Source organism: Xiphias gladius, chromosome 23 (genome assembly GCF_016859285.1).
Source record: "Xiphias gladius isolate SHS-SW01 ecotype Sanya breed wild chromosome 23, ASM1685928v1, whole genome shotgun sequence".
Taxonomy (NCBI): domain Eukaryota; kingdom Metazoa; phylum Chordata; class Actinopteri; order Istiophoriformes; family Xiphiidae; genus Xiphias; species Xiphias gladius.
Window position 1 is genome coordinate 17,730,584 of NC_053422.1, and position 20,315 is coordinate 17,750,898.

The 20,315-nt window shown below is 42.3% G+C and overlaps 2 protein-coding genes across 5 annotated transcripts; both read right to left on the reverse strand.

Annotated features, from left to right (window-relative positions):
- Positions 1-573: 573 nt before the first annotated feature.
- nsd1a (nuclear receptor binding SET domain protein 1a) lies at positions 574-17,579 on the reverse strand. 4 transcript variants are annotated; one of them, XM_040119736.1, is made up of 24 exons: positions 17,249-17,579; positions 16,667-16,848; positions 15,215-16,074; positions 14,667-14,808; positions 14,363-14,535; positions 12,455-14,282; positions 12,241-12,365; positions 11,247-11,463; positions 10,943-11,046; positions 10,756-10,815; positions 10,430-10,651; positions 10,228-10,320; positions 10,012-10,135; positions 9,695-9,895; positions 6,728-6,907; positions 5,696-5,852; positions 5,393-5,598; positions 5,151-5,263; positions 4,778-5,047; positions 4,552-4,668; positions 4,297-4,438; positions 4,061-4,167; positions 3,726-3,930; positions 574-2,980 (listed from the first exon to the last, which is right to left on the reverse strand). In XM_040119736.1, exons 3-24 carry the CDS (start codon positions 16,055-16,057, stop codon positions 2,181-2,183), a joined length of 6,429 nt encoding a protein of 2,142 aa, XP_039975670.1. In that variant the 5' UTR covers positions 16,058-16,074; positions 16,667-16,848; positions 17,249-17,579; the 3' UTR covers positions 574-2,180. The 4 variants fall into 4 exon arrangements, with proteins under 4 accessions (XP_039975670.1, XP_039975668.1, XP_039975671.1 ...); XM_040119734.1 differs by having other exon boundaries at positions 17,136-17,579; XM_040119737.1 differs by having other exon boundaries at positions 17,467-17,564.
- A 373-nt stretch (positions 17,580-17,952) lies between these two features.
- si:ch1073-44g3.1 (UPF0461 protein C5orf24 homolog) lies at positions 17,953-20,127 on the reverse strand. The gene is made up of 2 exons (XM_040119117.1): positions 19,855-20,127; positions 17,953-19,569 (listed from the first exon to the last, which is right to left on the reverse strand). The coding sequence occupies exon 2, from the start codon at positions 19,564-19,566 to the stop codon at positions 18,901-18,903; it is 666 nt and encodes a 221-aa protein (XP_039975051.1). The 5' UTR covers positions 19,567-19,569; positions 19,855-20,127; the 3' UTR covers positions 17,953-18,900.
- Positions 20,128-20,315: the final 188 nt, after the last annotated feature.

Sequence of the window (20,315 nt, forward strand, 5' to 3'; positions counted from 1 at the left end):
TGTGGCACATGGCAGATGTTTTAATACTTTTTTCACAACACCTGTGAAACGCAAGCGATGCTCATTTCATTCACAGCAGTGAAAGTAACTAAGTACATTTACACAAGTACTATACTTAGTACAATTCTTATTTACTTGGACTATATTTCCATTTTATGCGGCTTTATACTTCTACTCCATTACAATTCAGAGGCAGTTAATGTAATTTTTACTCCACAAAATTTATTTTAAAGCTTTAGTTACTAGTTACAGATTAAGATTATTAATACAAAATATATCCAACAAAAAATTACAATATATTCTTATAGATTAAGCCACCAAGCAGTTTAAAAAGTACTTCAAATTAGTTGGATTTTCACCTGCTACCAAATTAAAGTGACGCTGACACATTGCTGTATTAATAATCATAATCCAGTAATGTTACATGCTCTGAAATTGCCATTCTGCATAACGAGTGCTTTTATTTTGGTCACTTGAAGTATATTTTCTGCTAATACTTTTGTACTTTTACTCAAGTAAAATTTTGAATGTAGGACTTTTACTTGTAACAGAGTATTTCTAGACTGTGGTACTGGTGCTTTTACTTAAGTAAAAGATCTGAGTAGTTCTCCCACCACTGCAGTAACTGGGGGGCAGAAGCACACCTTGCCCTGCTGGGGCCTAAGGCCTAAGTCCCCAGAACTCCAGGGGCCACAAAAGCTCCAGGCTTATTGTGTGTGTCAACTGGTTTGTGTCATATCAAAGATAGTTTGGGAAAATGCACCATTAAGACACAATATCAACAGATAGAGGGACCATGTGTGTGTGTTTTTTACCTGATCTTGAGGCCCTGTCTTGATGAGTGTGTTAATCGTGTTTTACAGCCTTAAACATTATCAGAATGCAATGCATAATATTAAAGACCATAGGACTGATAAATAGAAAGTACGGTTCAAATAAAGCACCAGTCTATCAAAAATTACTCTTTTCTATTTCGTTCATTCAAACCTGGTAAATCTATCTTGATGAACTGTGTATAACTTGCAAGGTTTATGATGAACTGTGTGTGAGAGATCTGCAGAAAATAGATGGCTTTTAAAAACTTTGAGGTCACTGATGGTTACAAGCCATACTTAATGGAGAAAATTCACGCCTTCTGACACAATTTGCAGTGGAAACCTCAACAAGAAAAATAATCTAACAAGTTACAGGAGGCACAACGAGAACCAAAAACCTCCCGATGTCCTGACTGCTGATATAACTTGCTTACTTATCAAATATGTACAACTTACAAAATAAGGCATTTACATCAATTAGCTTAAATGTAGCCTTTTGATTACCAGCCTTGACTCTGAACAAGATTTCTTCTGCCAGGTGTGACTGTGAAGAGAATGAAATACTAGATACCAAGTGAAGAAGTACTTTCATTTTATTCTAATTGAGTTAATGGAACAGCACTGACGGGTGTAAAACCAATGTTAGTGATATCTGTGATGCATATTTAGGTTGTGCAATGTCACGGCATTATTTTATTTCTCTGTGCGTCCGATCCTGAGCTCTGACCTACCTGTTTGGAGAGAAAAAAGATGAATTAATAGAAACTGTAAATCAATCCCAAAAAACAACAACAACAACAAAAAAAAAAGGCTGTTTTTTTTCGACTTGAAAAGAATCATTTCAGTCTAGATGACTCCAGTGGGTTTATTTTTGCATTCCTCAGAAGCACCAAGCAGGTATTGTTGTGCCTAACTGCAACATGGACCAGTGAGAACACTATTTTTTAATCACTCTTGTAATTAGAAAGACACGGTTAAGACAGTAACATTAACATAAGATGCCCTTATGGTGACAGTTTGGTCAGGTGAAACTTCTCACCTTTTTCTTATGTTCCAAACATTAAAAAAAAAAAATGCCAAAAAAATGTAAACAATATTGAGAAAAAGAACAAAAGAACGTTACAGCACCAGACACAAATAAACATATCGACAGAAGTATAAAGAGACGGACTGAATCAGTCCTCGAGCCTTAGCACCAGTACACATCCCAACTGTCAGTCAAGCAGTGGATGAGAAGGCAATGTAGTACCAAAGCGAAGACAGTGTTGCATTCAAGGAGGTACCAAAATACCAAAACTCTTTTTGTCCTTTGAATGTCTATTGAGAGTTTTTGTTGAGTAGTTATAAAGGAATGGATGCACTGAGTCATTTACCATCGTCCTCCACTCTCCCCCACTCCTCCAAATCCTCCCCCTCCACCTCTCCATCATCAGCATCTTCATCCTCATAATCACCCCAAGTGTCATACACATCCCCTCCTTCGTCCTCCTCCTCCTCCTCCTCCTCCTCATCTTCCTCCAGCAGGTCACCTCCATACAGCGGCCCCTCCTCCTCGTCTTCCACTATCTCCATCTCCTCCATTTCATCCTCTTCCTCTTCCGCTTCATCATCGTCGTCGTCGTCTTCCATCTCTTCCACCTCTAACCCACAAACCTCCCCGTCCTCCACCTCACCGTCCTCTCTCTCATCCTTGGAGGAGGTGGGAGAGGAAAACGCTTTCCCTTCAGTCCTATCTGTGAGGTAAGACCTGCCGGAAGGGATGAAGCTCGAGGTAGCAGTCTTTGTGTTGATGTAGAGACGAGGAGGAGGCTCCTGCCTGCCCAGTGCAGCCTGGCCAGCAAGGGAAGAGATGGGAGCAGCAGAAGAACTTCTGAGAAGAGCAGAAGTTCTTCTGGAGTTTGGGACCAGCGAGGGAGTGACCGGCACAGCCATGGCCCCGGGCCTCACAGAGGTCGTGTTGGGCATGTATTCACGAATCTCCCCTGGCTCCAGTGGGTCGGGCCCACAAGGGTCATGCTCACTGCAGGACAATTTGCCATCCAGCTTGGAAATGAAGAGCATGCCTTCACGATGCTCCTTGCAGTAAGAGCTGGGACACATCTCACAGAAAGAAGCTGCCTCTTTTCCACAGATGTCACACTGGTGCCACGGACACTCCCACCGCCCTGGAGACAAGATTAGTGTCATTTCACAAGACAAAGAGTAGATCTTTTACAGTAAAAGTTTCGGGCAAAAAGGAGGTTAATAAACATATTAAACCACTTAGTTTTGCATAAAAACAGCTCCATCTTATAAGGCTCAGACGTCTGGTCAAAATCTGCTTAAAAAATTGCAATAATGAGACTATGGAAATCCCAAGGCAGCTATTCAACTGGCTGAGAGTTTGAAAACACCCATCTCCAGTTTTGTTAGATAAATCTGGTCGTTCTGTCATTATTAAGTCCAGAACATAGTCGCTTAACATTTTGCTATTTAGTCCACTTTTATCGAAAGTCAGCTTAATAGTGACACCCAAATTTGTCCATATTACAATTACCAAAAGATGACAGTTTTACACAACCTCAAACATTGAGGTTTCATAAGTATCAGATCCTTAAAAAAATCCTTTATTGTAACAAGCTGAAAGACAAATTTTCAGATCTTACTTTCTGCCAAAATTTGACCTATATTAGTCATCTAATATAGGTTGCACAGAAGTTTTCCCTCTTTGGAGAACTGTTGTCAGTTGGTGCACTGTATTTTAATTGTTTGAAATGACCACTGCCCAGTGGCCTTTCCTTTGCTTGAGGATATTTGAAAGTTGAGTCAGGCTACAAAACAACTTTGACTAAATAGTGCCCCTTTAGTAGTATAATATGGGCTAAAAGTGATCCTTACATAAACAGCAACAGCCCCCCCATCTCTACTTGCCTGCAGGCCTCTTGGCCAAGTTGAGACAGTCAGCATGATAGACCTTTGGGCAGCCTGGCTTCTTACAGGATACTATTTGTCCCCCGTCACCACAGCTGAAGCACTCGTCTTCTCTTTCCTTTGTCACTTCTTGCTTGGTCTTCTTCTTCATGGGGACCTTTCTTTTTCCCTCCTTCAGTTTCAGTTTCTCTGCTGGCGGCTGGTTCTGAACAAGAAGCAGCAATAGGAAGTTTACAAGGCAGCTCTTCTTTGAAGTTGTAAATTTAGGCAAGGGTGGTCAGATGATCATCTGAAGGGTTCAAGTGTGCTAAAACTGTTCAAGCGTGTACTTTTACCTTTGGCCGGACACCAAGGAAACCACTGCAGTTGGGTGCTCCACATTTGCACGCAGTTTTCCCATTGCCAAGACACTCCAGGTTGTAGTTGAAAGTCACCTCCACACCTGAAGTACACATCGCATTAGTCCTATGCTGCGCTCAGAAGCATAGATTGTAAATTAACAACATAATCTACATTCTTTATCCCACACAACATAAAACACCAAAACTGAGGTGTAGGCTGTCACTCAAACCTTTTGGGATGTCTTGTAGAGCAAATAGGCCAACCCTGGTGTCCCCATTCACAGTCCACTTCTGGGTCTCACAGTTTGGCTGGCAACTGTGGTTCATGAAGCGAGCCTGGTTCCCTTTGGGCCCGGCATCGATGATCCGGTCCTGGAATTTAAAAAAAAAAAGAACAGGTTTGCACCAAGCATCTATTCTACATTATGAATAAAGTGGGTTGCTAAACTGATGATCGTGTTTGCAGGTATTTAGCTGAGATTGACCTTGTCCAGTGTAAGCATGTAAAAGTTACAGATGTCGTTCTCCTGGGCGTGTCTGATCCTGGCTCGACATTCTTCTTCATCTATCACCTCTCCCACATATTCACTCACAAAAGCTCCCTGAAAATCAACAGAGGAAAAAAAAAGGAGATAATGATACAGAGGAATAATGATAATGTGGTTAGTACTTACAATTCAATAATCTTGTGTCTGATTTTTTTCAACCTACCTTCTTGATGTCTGACACACCACGTAAACCCCAGCCACAGGACAGAGTCCTGAAAATCTCCACAGTTGTGTACTGGCGCTTTGTGAAGGCCTGGTTTTGACATCGTTCCCCTGCTGCACACACCTGAGGGTGGCACTCATACATCAGCATGCGGTTAATGCACTCTGAGTCGATGCCGCAGGGGTTCTCGTCAGACGCCTTACAGTTGCAACGTGGGATCTCTGACAGGTCAGCTGTGATGATCTGCACCTTCCCAACTGGCCGGTTTACCTAAGAGAGAGAGACAGGGGCAGGATTTTTACAGTACATCTCAGTGAACTGGTTTTAGGTCAGTCTAGATAAACAAAGATGTATATCTGCGAACACACAGTACCTTTATGTGCCTGTATGGAGGAGGTTTCTTGTCATTCTTTCTGTCCTCCTGAAGTTGCCTCATTTCCTTTTCTGTCTGGAGCTCCCTGAACCTCTCTGCTGCTTCAGTAAGGGCTATAAAGAAAGACATGATCTTTATTCACACTATTGAAGAATTAACTTGAGCTAAGAGTAAAAAAAGATGCAAAAGAGTATTTTCAGTTTAGAGCTTGAAAATACAGTCAGTGAAACTTAAGCACATACCCTTTTTGTACACTGCATCTGCTCCCTTCCCCATTTTCTCAATGTTGTGAGTGTCACCCTCCATGTAAGGAAAGACTCTGGCCTGGTATGTCCACACAAAATCTTTGGAGCCAAAGAATTGCACTGGGAACTCTCCCACTTCATGTTTCATCCTCAAGATGTTATTTGGAACATCTTTGGCCAGACAGACTTCTGCAGGCCACCACCTAAAGAGTTAGGTCAGGTTTCATAAGTACAAACATGGGTACATTAGCTGTTGCTTAGAGCCACTGTGCATATAGGAAGGCAATGTTGTGCCCTTACCTGTAACGTCCCCATTTGACCCACAGTATGTCCTTAATACGAGGTTTCTTTCCAGCTTTGCAGTCATTGCAGAACCAGCTACCCTGAGGCATCTCCATATTCAAACATTCCCTATGGAAAGCAGCAGGACAGGCTTCACAGCACAGCAGACTGCCCCCTACGAAATCACAGCAAACAAACAACACACTGATTAGGGCTATGATAATATAATTTTTTGTTTACTGATTAATTGAATAAGGCTTTTTCATTATTTGGTCTATAAAATTTTAAAAACAATGTAAAATGGCCATTGCAAGTTACCAGAACCCAAAGGGGTGTTTTAAAAGTGCATATTTTATCTCTTCGACAGTCAGTGAACCCAAAGGTTTTTGTTTCACAACCAACTGAAACGTGAGGCATTCTGGGGGATAACCAGCAATTAAATACCAAATTATCTATTAAAACTGTCGTCAGTTGTCTTTCGATGATATGATCGCTTGTCAAGTAATAGTTTCAGCACAACAACGGACACAAAGCACACACAAAGCACACTATGGCGAAACAATGAGATAAGGGGGTGCAACTGTAGTTATAATAATATATACCATCAGTGTTACTAATGATGGTGCTGAACTCGAAACATGTGCTACTGTAAATTCTTGACATATACCTCTAGGGTACTATGGCCTTTTAAGAGGCAGATGTGTGTGTATATACACAGCATAAAAATAGAAAAAAAAGCAGTTTTTACAGACACATTTGCCACGTGGGAGCATTTAACTGGAAAACAGAATGGGGCATAAAAATTAATTTGCAACTCATTATGTACTACTGAAGAATAAAGCACAGTGCATTTTTCAAAGCAGGCACTATTATGGATTTTATGAACATTAGAAACACAGACAGTTTGGAAAAAGGTGAAATAGTTGCATCAGGTTCAAGTCATTTAAAATTTTCACACCTGATCTCATATTAAGAAATGTATATGAGATCATTGTAGTAAAAATGTTTTGATTGCAGGTTAAAATCCACACGAAACAAGACCAGACTCGCCTTCAGAGCAGACAAAGCACCAGCTAACGTTGATGTGTTCGTGGTTCTTGCATCCTTTGCGGGGAGTGAAGTGGTTTGGACAGAGGAAACTGTTGTTTGCTAGCACCAAACTGCCTGCTGCCATGCAGTTGTCATTGGCATGATAAGCCACAGGGCAGCGCACACATCGAGCCAGTCGACCTAGAATAAATATACAGAGGACCAAAGACAGCTTAATCCATGCACATCTGGACATTTAATTGAAGTTTTGTAACAATATCCCAACAATACACAGTGCTCTCTGTCCATTGAATGCTTTCTGGAGTGCTTTAAATGCACCTTCACTCCAAATGTCACGATTAACACAAATTGATTTAATTTTACAGGATTATCAGGAGAGATGGTACCACAAAGCACAAGAAAGAAATCATTTAAATGTGCCAAGTTTAACTTACGATTACGAGTGTACTGTGCCAAAATCCTGTTCAGCAATTGTTTTATAGAGCCAAGTCAAATTGCCAAAATCCAAGATACAGACTGAACACAGACTGTTTGTATTGCCAGCACCAGGAGCTGTTTCAAGGCTGTTGTATGAACAAAGCTTCTCAGGCTACTGGCGCTGTTTCTAATGACACATAAGCAAAGACGCCAAAGAGCTGTCAGTTACAGCCACTTTATTAAGTACAGTGGTATGAAAAAGTTTCGGCACCCCTGATTAAAATTTCTGTTACTGTGAATAGTTAAGTGAGTAGAAGATGAATTGATATCCAAAAAGGCATAAAGTTAAAGATGACATTTCTCTTCAACATTTTAAGCAAAATTAGTGAATTATTTTGTTGTTGCAATTTTAGAGTAAAAAAAAGGAAAGGAGCATCATACAAAAGTTTGAGCACCCCAAGAAATTTGGGGAAAATGAGTTCTCAGATAACTTTTACAGCGGTCTCAGACCTTAATTAGCTTTTTAGTGCTATGGCTTGTTCACATTCATCATTCGGAAAGTCCAAGTGATGCAAATTTCAAAGCTTCATAAACACTCTGACTCCTCAAACCTTGTCCCAGCAGCTGCAGCTGCTGCTGAGAGGAGCCTTGGACTGAAAATTAAAATAACTGCTGCCCACAAAGCAGGAGAATGCTATAAGAAGATGGCAAAGCGTTTTCACTAACCGTTTCCTCGGTTCATAATGTAATTAAGAAATGGCAGTTAATAGGAACGGTGGAGGTCAAGTTGATGTCTGGAAGACCAAGAAAACTTTCAGAGAGAACTTCTCGTAGGATTGCTAGAATGGCAAATCAAAACCTCCATTTGACTGCAAAACCTTCAGGAGGATTTAGCAGACTCTGCTGTGGTTGTTCACTGTTCTACTGTGCAGCAGCACCTGCACAAAAATGACCTTCATGGAAGAGTCATCAGAAGAGAACCTTTTCTCCGTCCTCACTAGAGCCCGATATATCGGTCAGCCAATTTTATCGGCTGATATTTGCCTATCCCAGTTATATCAGTATCAGCTTATATGTTGTCTGATTTGCGCTGATATGAAAACCTTTTCTTACATAACATAATCCAGAAAAAGTTATTTAGGGTAAATAAGAAATGGTGTCATCACATAATTTGTCCAGCAGAGCCCGCTTGACTCCGCTTGCTAACTAATTCATGAAATACATTGCTGGAAAGTTAATAAACAACGACCCCATCATTTTCCCTTTTCAATATAACGCAAAATATATGTATATTTAAGTGCACGTATATACGTGTGTGTGTGTGTATATATGTACACACACACACACACACACACACACACACACACACACACACACACACACACACACACACACACACACACACACACACACACACACACGTATATGTATATATAACTAAACAAGCCTGATGCATTTTGGAAACAAGTTCTGTGGACTGATGAAGTTTAAATACAACTTTTTGGCTGCAATGAGCAAAGTGTTTGAAGAAAAAAGGGTGCAGAATTTCATTAAAAGAACGCCTCTGCAACCCTGTATCTCCAACTCTTTGCCTCTCCAAGCGTGGGGATCTATCAAAGTGCTTTGGGCTTTTGTTGCCGCCAGTGGCACGGGGGAACATTTAACTGGTAGAGGGAAGAATGTATTCAATTAAATACCAGCAAACATCCCACCGTCTGTAAAAAAAGATGAAGATGAAGAAAAGAAAATCTAGAATAGGATAAAATCTAAATCCACAATGGACTACCTCAAGACGCGCAAGCTGAAGGTTTTGCCATGGCCCTTACAGCCCTTCGACCAGATTTTCATCATTGAAAATCTGTGGACAGACCTCAAAAGAGCAGTGCATTCAAGACACCCCAAGAATCTCACAGAACTAGAAGCCTTTTACAAATCAGGTCATCTTTCACTTGCTTAACTACTCACAGTGACAGAAATTTTGATCAGGGTTGCCCAAACTGTTTCATGCCACTATATAACTCTCTGTTTAAATAAACGGCAAGTCAGTCATTCATTCAATCAATCAATGGTTTAAGCACCAAAACAAAACGCTGATATCTCCAGTAATGAAGCTGAAAGCCCTTAAAGCAATGAGTTTAGGGGAGATGATCAATTCCTATTAAAACTAACAAGTGATATGCAAATAGACAAAGACGGTGTGGAGAATCTCAGAACAAAAAATTCTGAAGCTAACTGGCTCACGATCACCAACAACTGACATACTGATAGCAGGTTCAGAGTTTAGTAATAAGGAATGTCTTATTAACCACTTAGTGCATAGAGATTGTTGCTAAGCAGGTAAAACATGTAGTGATGGCAACAGCGTAATCTTTACCTAGCAGAGAAATATGGCAGTGACTTAACTCTGATGGGGGGCACATTTCACAGATGTTAGCGCTTAAAATCGGAAAATGTGCGAAGCCATGAGGTCAACATGATTCAAATCTGTGGGGACCATTTATAACATGTGATAGCCATCTTATTATGTCCACAGGCAGCACTGGAGCTTACCCTTAGAGCTGCAGACGTTGAGAGGGTTGTTGATGTGGCAGGACAGACAAACATGCAGAGGGCAACGGAAGCCTTTGTTATGTGGCTGGGTTGCAGAGTAGGCCAATATACAGTCGGTATGGTAGAACTTCCCGCACAGTGGTATCATGCAGCGCTTTACCCCGTTACCAGACTTCTTACACACGAAGCACGTATGGACACCTGGAAGGCACACAAAGAGATAAGTATTTCTAAACTCAAGTATGTAAGAAAACACATTTTATGATCAGTGACAGATCAGTGCTTTCACAACCCTGTCAGACTCCGGGAGTACTCACCAGTGTTGCACTCACGACAGAGGAATCTTCCCCTGGGAGCAACTGACAGGCCGATACATTGCAGGTGAAAGGCTCCGTAACAGTGGCCGTCACACACCAGCAGGTCTCCTGTCCTCTCACATACCTGCACAAATATCAACACAAATGTGAAGGATGAAAGATGTGTCAGAAACTGAGCCGCACAAAGCAAAAAATATATACCATATATTATCTCACCTGACAAACATTCTCCTTTAAGGATGTCGCTCCTATTTTCCCTTTTACATCCACATGAGAAGAGAGGCTATCATTCAAACCAGCAGACTGCACCTTCAGAGATGAAGACAGAGCTGTTGTTACCCATGCCCATGGACTACAGATTCTTTCCTCTTTGATGGACGAGCAATTACTTTTTAGCTGAACAATACCACATGCACACCTCAAGTTTGGGAGTTAGTGTTCCAGTGTGTACGTTTTGTTTCTCCTCAATGCTGCAGACCTCCATCTCTGCCTCCTGCTTGGGGGTCTTAGATCCTCGGGGGCTGGGAGGCCTGTTTGGAGTGTGGCCACCAGGGACATCACTGCTCTCTGAGTGCTGGGAGGAAGCAGCAGGGGCAGAGGATGTGCTGGGCCCGGGCTTATCTTTCTTCACAGATCCAACCTACCCAATGTGAGAATGTCTGGGATTAAATACAGTACAAAAATTGTAACATCATACTGTTGGATGAGATATGACTATAGTTATAGGATTTGCTTTTGAAGAACCTGAGTTTTCTTGACTAACACCTTCACATCTGAGGTAACTCCACTGTGCCGCTTTTGCTCCTAGAAAACAAACAGACAACAAATTGTGAAAATACAGACATTTTCAGTGCTAGACAAAATGCTACCTGGAATAGTGCACACAAGCACGCTAGTAAACCTTCCCAATGCCATCTTAGTTCTAACATACCTTCTTTTTTGTAGGAGCAACAGACACTTCTTCTATGGTACATTCCAGCACCTTATGTGAAAGCTTCCTTGGTCTCTTTCTCTCTTGGATTATTAACCCCGTGTCTATAGTGAAAAATAATTAAATAATGCATTATCTATTCAAATGTAAAAATAACATCTCAGGGACAAAAACAGTTATTTCATGATAAAAGATTTTAAATATTCCGCACAGCAATACCAGTCTATTTTACATCAGACAACAAGACAGTTGAGTCTGGGTTAAACATGACACTCAGTGAAAAGACAATCTTAAACTTACTTACCAGATTCAGGAGGTAGGTCAGTTTCTTCTGCTGTCTCTGTCTCAAGGGGGGGTTGTATCGTGGGTGGGGATACTGAGGATGCTGGAGGAGAAAGCTCATCCTGAGATGGACTCTGTTCAGGCCCTGCTGTAGCCACAGTGGGCTCTACAGAAGATGAGGGTGAGGTAACAGTTCCTGGTGTGGTACTGAGATCATGGAGTGCTGTCATCCCTGATGTCTGCAGAGTACACACAAGCACACAAAGCACAAATGGAGTACGTCAGTTTCGAATTAAATACCACCTGTGTTGGGTAGTAACAGGTTAAAGAATACAGACTAACATGATCCAGTGATATTTTACATTTTTCCAAAGATGAAAAGTCTATCTAATTTGTTTCTGCAATGTTATTTTCATAACCTAGCAACACGACCATAAATGATGGAAGGATACACCAGTACACACTATTTGTACTGACATAATCCGAATGGTGTGATTATTATGATGTGTAATCATACCAATTATCCCCTGAAAAAAAAAAAAAAAAAAAAATCTATATTTTGGAGCAATTTACTTCACACATGACTGATCTTATTTAGACTTGAGGAAAGTACAAGGAGATAAATTTTAAATGTACAGAGGAGGTCAATTGAGATGCCTAGCCAAATGTGCAGATATACATAATGTTTGTCCTTTGGAAACAGGTTGCAAAAGGCAGAGTGTGAACATGCTGTAATTTAAAAGGCACACCTTTTATACACAGTATGTACACAATATAGAATATTCTTAAAGCCACCCTGGAAACACATTATATACTGTAGACTGCACAGTAAACGGTTAAGGTGACATACAGATGCCACAAGATGTTGAAAAATACTGTTTGAGCATTCTGGATAGTTAATGTTTTTCTTAACAGAACATTCAAGAATCACGTGAACAAGATACTTCACATTTACATCAGTTGTAGGAACTTCCATTTGTCTTGCAAGGAAACTAAAAGAAAGTTGAACTTCTTACCATTTTGGAAGATTCTGAGGTGTGTTTCTTTGATTTCTTTTTTGGGGCAAATATTTGTTCATACTCCTCAGTCGACTCCAGGAGCCTTTTAGTTGGTTTCCGGAGACGTTTGTTCTCTGAATGCCCTGTGTGAACACACATGACACACATATCACTTTGTTAATCATTTTACCACCTCAGTGGACAAACAAAACGGCAGCAGTTTGTGTCTTACCGGCTGTGCTGCTAGTTTCTAGGAAGAGTGCGCCATTCTCTGCCTGCTTCTCAACTCCAAGACCAAGATCTGGTGATGCTCTTGTGGTGCAAGACCCATTCAGCTCGGCAGACTCCTCATTCATAACCTCACCCTTATTTTCAGTAGCATCCTCAACCACCTGCCAGCGCTTCTTTGGAGCCACTGTGGATTCTGAATTCTTGTCGAGGTAGCTGGCTGAGGCATCAGCAGTGACGGGAAGACTAGATCTAGGATCAGCTAAATCAGCGTGGCCACTAACAAACTCCCTGCCATAAGCCAAGCCAGCCAGGTCTGAAGAAAGGCCAGGTATGCCGAGTTTCAGTTTGGCAGGTAGTCTTTGTTTTCTACGCTGCTTGTCTGAGCTCCTGATCTTAGAGCGATCGGGAAAGTATTCACAGTGGTAGGTGTCAGCTGTCATGATAGCTTTAGTCCTGTTCTTGGTTTTTACTGCTGTTTTGTGGGGTGCTGTGGATTTCCCAAACTGGCTATCCTCTGTTTTGATCCCTTGGGTGGAACCATCACAAGAGCCCTTCAGTGGGTCACCTTCTGTAGCTGTAGGCATGACCAAGGGTTCCTCCTTGATCAGGACTGGTGATGGCGGGAGAGTTAGGGGTTTACCTTCTTTTTCTCTGATGTCATGCATGTCCTTCAGCAGCATCAGTAAGGTACTGAATTTATAATTGGAATCAGGCCGAAATACTTTGAGCTCAGAGTTACTGCTGTCCTCCTTCACAAGAGATTTAAACATTAGTTCCTTGACATCCTGAAAGGCATCCATTGGTGACAGGGAAGAAGATGATTGATCTGAGACAGCATTTTCTGTCTTGATCTTAACAGGTTGCACAGTGGGTACACTTGAGCCTGCACACTCAGACTTTATCAATGAGCCATTACGAATTAGTTTCTTATCAGGCTTCCTTGCACGCCTTTTTGGAGAGCTGTGATCAGTGGAGGATGTGTTGCTGGGGGACTCCCAGTTAGGAGACATTTCAGTTTTGCTGGGTGTATTAGTAGGTATGCTATTAGGACCATTATCATTGTGGGCATCTGTTGAGATTTGGCTTGTGGCCAGTGATTCCTTGAGATCTGTCTCTTCCTCAGCTTTCAAAGCCCTCGTCATCAGACGACTGCTGGCAGGAAGATTCATAGAGTGCTTTTCAGATGAACTGTACAACAGTTCATTACAGCTGCCCAAACTCTGTTCAGAATTTGTATCTTTAGATGTCACTTTGTTTGTTAAAATGCTATCTTTACATTGGTTCACTTTTTCAGTACACTTTGTCTTAGCTTTTTTTGAACCTTGTTCTTTTCTGGCCAATCTGTCTACATCCTGTATTGGAGACACTTCTGTGCGTTTAGGACGATGCAGTAACGGAACTGAATCCAGGTCAGCATAAGGGGAGTCCTTTGGCTCTTCTTTCAGTGCACAAGTTGTTGTATGAAACTGGTCTGTCATGTTTATGACAGTAGATGATTCCTTTGATCCACCAACTATATGGCCAAATATGTCTGACAAACATTTCTTTTTCTTCTTGCAAGCTTTGCTCTTATTGTATTGAATTGTAGAGTTTTTTATGAGACCGTGCTCATTTTCAATGGGGGGCATATTTGGTGATGGGGTTTGGTCAGGGTCCACAGAGGGAGACGAGGCCTGCTGTGGCTTTTCAGCAGGGAGTGGGCTGGGTACACGCTCCTCTCCATTGATGGATACTGAAAGCTCACTTTCAGTATTCCTTTGTCGACCAGGGAGCAGATACTCTGCTTCTGCCACACTGACTTTCCACGCAGTCAATAAACTTTTGGGTATCTGCCAAGAACAGAATTAACAATCAAAACAGTTCAGTACACAGTAAGTTTAGATTAGATTTTTAAAGTTCATATATTTACCGTATACTTGTAGTCTTTCTCCTTCTGCTTCCCTCTCCGTCTAAGCACAGGTAAGTCTTCAAACTGATGGCCTCCTTCAAAAGGAAGAATGACACTCCCTGGGACCCAGGCGCATTCTACAATTTCTCCAATCGTCTCCAGGAAGTACATCCGACAGGGACGAGGACTGGGAACTGGAACAAAGTATTATTATTAATTGACTTACACACTATAGAATACCTTTGGTTGGTGTTAACCTCTCAGGTAAAGGTCAAGTTGTGGGAAACAATTTGATCATAAAATCCATATGCAAACCGAACCTCACCTTTCATCTTAGTGTGGGTCCCATGGTCTGGATCGCAGGTGACGTGGCAGGGCCACCAGGGCCGTCTGTTGAACTTTGCCCACACCAAGTCTCCTTCCAAGTATTTTACTGTGGGAAGAGGCTTTTTCTTTGGGCTGTTGGACTAACCAAGACAATAAAAGTACTTTAACATCTAATTTCGAGTACTGTGGTACTGTATATCATATAGATAGAATGAAATCAAAATTCCTGTCATGATTGAACTGATATTCTGAGTAACAACAGATTTCGAGACAAGATCCTCTTTTGTATTATTTACTTTTGCATCCCAATGTTATATTAACAGTTTGGGAACCTGTATTGCCTGTTGTGTTAGCACTTAATTTGAATTGTTATCTGATGTTTTATAATTTGAGTGACACTGTTACAAGTTTACAGCTGGTAGCAATACGGGTACAATAAATTATGACTTGATTGTGATGCATAGGTTCTCCTATCTAGTAACTTCGTGGAAATACATAACCAAGATAAACTTCATAAAGTAAGTATCCCAGGTGTTTTAGACTCACATTAGAGTTGGTGCCAGCTGGTGAAATAAGTCCAGGGTCAACAGGAGAGGCAAGTTCACAATCACTGTCTGATTCCTCACCCAAACACCACCCATCTCTCATAGTAATTTCTGGCAGTGCGCTTGGGCTTAGTGTGGGGTTGAGTTCAGATATAGTTTTGGACATCAGATTAAAGACAGTCGGTCTGTATGTTCTTCTGTCCACCCCTGTGTTGCATGTAGTCTTACTGTCAGTAACATTTCGGTCCTGACTCAACTTTTGGGATTGGTGAAAAGGCGTCAAGTCCTCGCTACTGTTGTGCTCCCCCTCCTCATCCTCCTCCTTAATGTCACTACTGTCAAACAGCGTGGACTCAAAATGCAGGTAACCATTTGGGATGGGAGAGCAGCGCTCCAAGCTGTCAGGACTTTGAGGTGAGAAGCCATTTCTGTTCACGTCCTGCAGAGTCTCAAAAGGCTCCATGTCATCGTTGCCTGGAGAAGGGGGCAGCTTGACTGATGGCGCCTCAAACTCATCATCACTGATTGGGCTCGCACAGCGCACGTGGTTTCTAGGATGGCGATCTCTCTCTAGGTCAGGCCTGTTGACACTAGTGTTCAGGTCCTGTAGCCGCCTGGCCGGGCTGTAGCAGTGAGTTCGGTCCGGCTGGTTGTATCCCAGTATTGCTGGCTGTTTGACACTGGAGGATGGCAGTTGCACAACTGGCGGTTGGTCTGACCCACGCTTCACAATGCCACATTGGTTTCCATAGGAAGTGCTCACAAGGCCATTGCGGGGCCTCAGCTCTGGCTGGCCTGAACCAAACACCGAGCCCCTAACAGGCTGTCTGTATGACTGATTCATGTTGTCATGGCTATATCCTGTCGAATAAAAAAAGAGGCAGGTTAGACAAGGGAAATGTGAACTTACTATAACATGTGGGGGCTACTGAGACTTGTATAGTGTACAGTACAATAAAGCATGCTGACAATCAGAGAAAAACACTGAGCAAATAGAGCGTCAATCACATCCAGTTCGACACAAACCTATGAAGGAGGATACCAGCGATGGACTGCGCGTACACATACACACACACACATATCCTGATAAGCCGACATTGCATGGCCTCCGTACTACAGGCTGGTCGGACGGCACAAGACATAACACAGAAAACAACCGCTGGCCAGCTCCGTTCACACATTTCATTCACAAACTCATTCAATCAGAAAATAGAACCGCTTTGTCTGCTGGTTGTGGGTCATGGCGATCGCCGACTACTACAGTCAACGGAGGAGCGCTGAGGCTGTAAGCAGAGGCAGTGAAACTGAGCCATCAGAGACACACAGTGAGCGGCTCACACAAACAAGCTACAACCACACACCGACATAGGAAGCTACTATAAACTCACAAAAAGGGCTGATCGGCACTAAGTTCACAACACTATCAACACGTGGAGAAACGCGAAAAACTCACCATTTGGAGGTCGGCCACCGTGAAACCAACAACGGATGTTTGATATTGTGGCACCAAGCGAGTGTTTTTCTCGGTTTGTGAAAGCGGATCTGCACAATCCCAGCTGCAGCAGCACTAGCAGGCCAAGGCACCGCTCTGCACTTCATCGCCTCATCAGCGGCGGCCCTCTAAAAAACTGTCACCTTAAATACAAAACAACAAGTAAATCTCCGTTACGCCGCAACATAACACAGCGGCGAAATTCAGTGTGCCATAACCGGTCCCCTAACCGCCACAGCAGCTTATTTACTACATGATTTTTGCCTGCTGTCGAAGTGCCCCCGGTTAATGTTAAAACAAGCCCCAGACTGACAGTGTTGGTGAGTAGCAACCAATCGGCACTGCTACCCAACCCCCCGTCTACGGAGGTCTGTGACACTCAAACATGGTTAACAAGCATGTGCATCCAGGTGAAGTTTCTAATAGTCACCGGTATATAATAGCGGCTATTTGAAGTAATAATCACAAATGAATGAATGACCCGTTTCAGAAATTTGCCCCCTTTCCTGCGCGCCTAGCCCGCTGTTTCTGGGTCGAACTGACCGGTACAGGCCTGTTTATCTCTGTGTAGCAGCGGGGAGATCGAGGAAACAAAATGATTGCAGTGCGCAGACTGCTACACGGCCTCTCCGGTCAAACCAAACTCCGTGCGCCATGTTGCCTTTCCACAGAGTCCTCTGACATGAGGAAACAGGCCGCTAGGCGCTCAGGAAAAGAACAGAAAGAAAGGAATGAGTGTGGCCGTAAGCGTGTATAATAACCGGGCTTTGCTCCGACTGAAAACACCGGTGGTTGTCTCCCAGCTTGCGCTCATCTAACAACCGCAAGGATCTGTGGCGCGTATTGTAAAAATCAAATTGATAAGTATCCATAAAGGCGCAAACGTAGAGTACACAATGGGCTCGCTGCAGTGGGCCAGTCCTTGAAGATCAAACAAAGACCATCCAGTTACACGCCGACTTGACAGCAGAGGGGCTTACCTCTGTGCCGGTTTTTTTTTTTTTTTTTAGTCTTATATCAGGGTCGTTTGCTCAGATCTTTAGGTGGTTCATTTCCATAACCTCTCAGGTGAATGGTCCAGTAGAAAGACCAGGCAGGTTCGAGAGGTAACTTATTCACCTACACGCACAGATGAGCTGCCTAGCGTTTATATTAAAGACCCTTCATTAGTCGATTTTGAGCCAGTTCTGCTATCACATGGTGCAACAACACGTCCATAAATAAGACCACGAATGTCAGTACGCTGCAATTTAATTTAATAGGGGTAAATAAAGGTATTATTACAAGGTGATTACTATTGTCTTGGGACACAAACCCTCTTGTGTCTACAGGGAGAATTACATGCTTTCGATTTGACAGGATAAGTTATGTGGAAAAGACCATTTCGTTTTTTTTTTTTATTTTGGTTTCACATACAGCACATTAGCATTTATTACATATTCCACAAAGCATTTTTCTGTTTTATGAAGCATTTTTTTTCCCTAATGAACAGCATAACAACATACATGTAAATCTGGAAGTGCTTATCAAGTAAGTGTGAGGACGAAAACAGGTAATACAATACATTATCAAAACTATATTCACAAGGTGCAGAAATAACCAATACTGTGTTCAAAAAGGATATAATAGATTGAGTTTTACCAGTTCAAGCTAATTAAAAAAGTATCGCAGTGCTCCCATTTTAGGTATGATGCAGGATAATATCACAAAATAGAATAGATATTGAACTGGACAACACACAGAAAGGACAATTACACATCCACATATTTATGCTCAGGAAAAAGCTGATTTTGTGGGCTGTTTGAACTAAAAGGCAATTTTTATAAATGTAGAAAATGTCACAAGAACCTGGCCATAGAAATGTTAAAGCAGAGTAAGAGAACATGGCACAACTTAGAGGAACAAAATGCTTGGCGGGAAAAAAAGATCCACTCCCCAGTGAGGTTTGAACCACAAACTGATAAATACATTTTTTGCCTAAATTGATTGGTGTGATTAATTCATATGCATGCATCTCTGCCAAACTGGAATAACATACTTCTGATTCAGTCACTTATCATGAGAGGACGAAGACGATGTCAAACACTTTACAGTGAAAACTCAGTCAGAGCCATTTCTAAAACATTTGGGAGAAATGTTTTCCTCAGCATTCTCTTGCTGGATGCACCCAAATGTTTTTCAAGCAAGCTGCAGAACTATTCGCTGGTTTCATCCACTTTGCTACTGGGCTCACAGAGGTCTCTTTTCTCCATCATGGTGTATGGAAAGGGTGGAACATCACAGGCAGTGAAGTCCAATTTCTTGGGAACACTGCAGTTGCTAAAGTCAAGTTTCTTGGCATGGTCACACCCAAACTCCAGCTTCTTGAGCCGGGCTAGACTCTTGATGCTGCCGGGCGGTCTGCCAGGGCTGACCTTATATCCTGCTGCTTTGGTGGTACCAAGGGGCCTCCCTGGGCTGGTTTTGAACCCAGCTGCTCTAGTCGTTCCAAGTGGACGTCCAGTACTTGTACGGTAACCAGCAGATTTTGTGGTCCCTGATGGTCTCCCTCTCCGCCCTGACTTAACTATGCCCTTCTTCTTCTTAGAGCCATCGGACCCTGCAGCTTCATTGCCCCGGATTCTCACTGTCTGAGTCTGGAAGTCGTTCTGGTTGTCTTGCATTTGGCATGCCATGGTTTTGTGCATGCCCTGTGGCAAAGGGGCTAGGCCGGCAAGAGAAAGCTGCAAGCCAGGGTTTGTTGCAGACGGGTAGAATTTGTTGGATGGTGTGCTACATAAATCAAAGTGGCTGGCTGGATGACAGTCCTCTGTCAGTCCACTCATACAATAGTCACTGCTGCTGGTCACTTGATGCATCATTTTCTGTTGTAGTGCAGAGAAATAAACATTATGTAGAAAGGCTACAAATGCACGTTTACCCTGACAAACACAAACCCAAAGGAGCATTTTTAGTAGCTTACTTTTGGTGGATCACACAGGCCTTTTAGCGTTGCAACACAAAACATGAGTAATATCAAGACAAAGCCAGATTAACTAGTTAGTTTGTAAAACAAGAAAATAAAAAGGTAATATGCACAAAATTAATTGTGAACGTGTTCCCCCAGAAATGCTTAACTATTTTAAGAACATAAAATGAATTGTTCGTACCTCATTTGTTGGTGGATTTGGGGCTGGAAAGGGTTAATTTCGAATCGCATACATTTTCCTTCTCTGACAGCCACATCTTCGTGAAGGCACTGCACAAACTACGCCATGGCATCCAATAGTGTTGTCTTGAAGGGAGACTGCGGTTTCTGCTGCCTATTTTATGTTCATTTAATCCTTTAAGCAGACGTTTAGATGAGAGAGGCAGCCATTTTCGCCTGGAAAAAAAAATGTAATAAAACAGGATGCGCCGACCACGCGTGCGCACTAAGGCTTCCAGGAAACAGGAGCGTAGTCTCCCAATGTGGTTCTACCAAATTAAGGCCATATTAAACAAAGACTTAATAGCAAAAGATGGGCCTCTAGTTACAAAAATCACAAAGATTATAAATTGACGCTACAGCAGCAACTTTACAACTATACTTACATCATGTGTCTACATCATCGGTGGTAAGTCAGAAGTA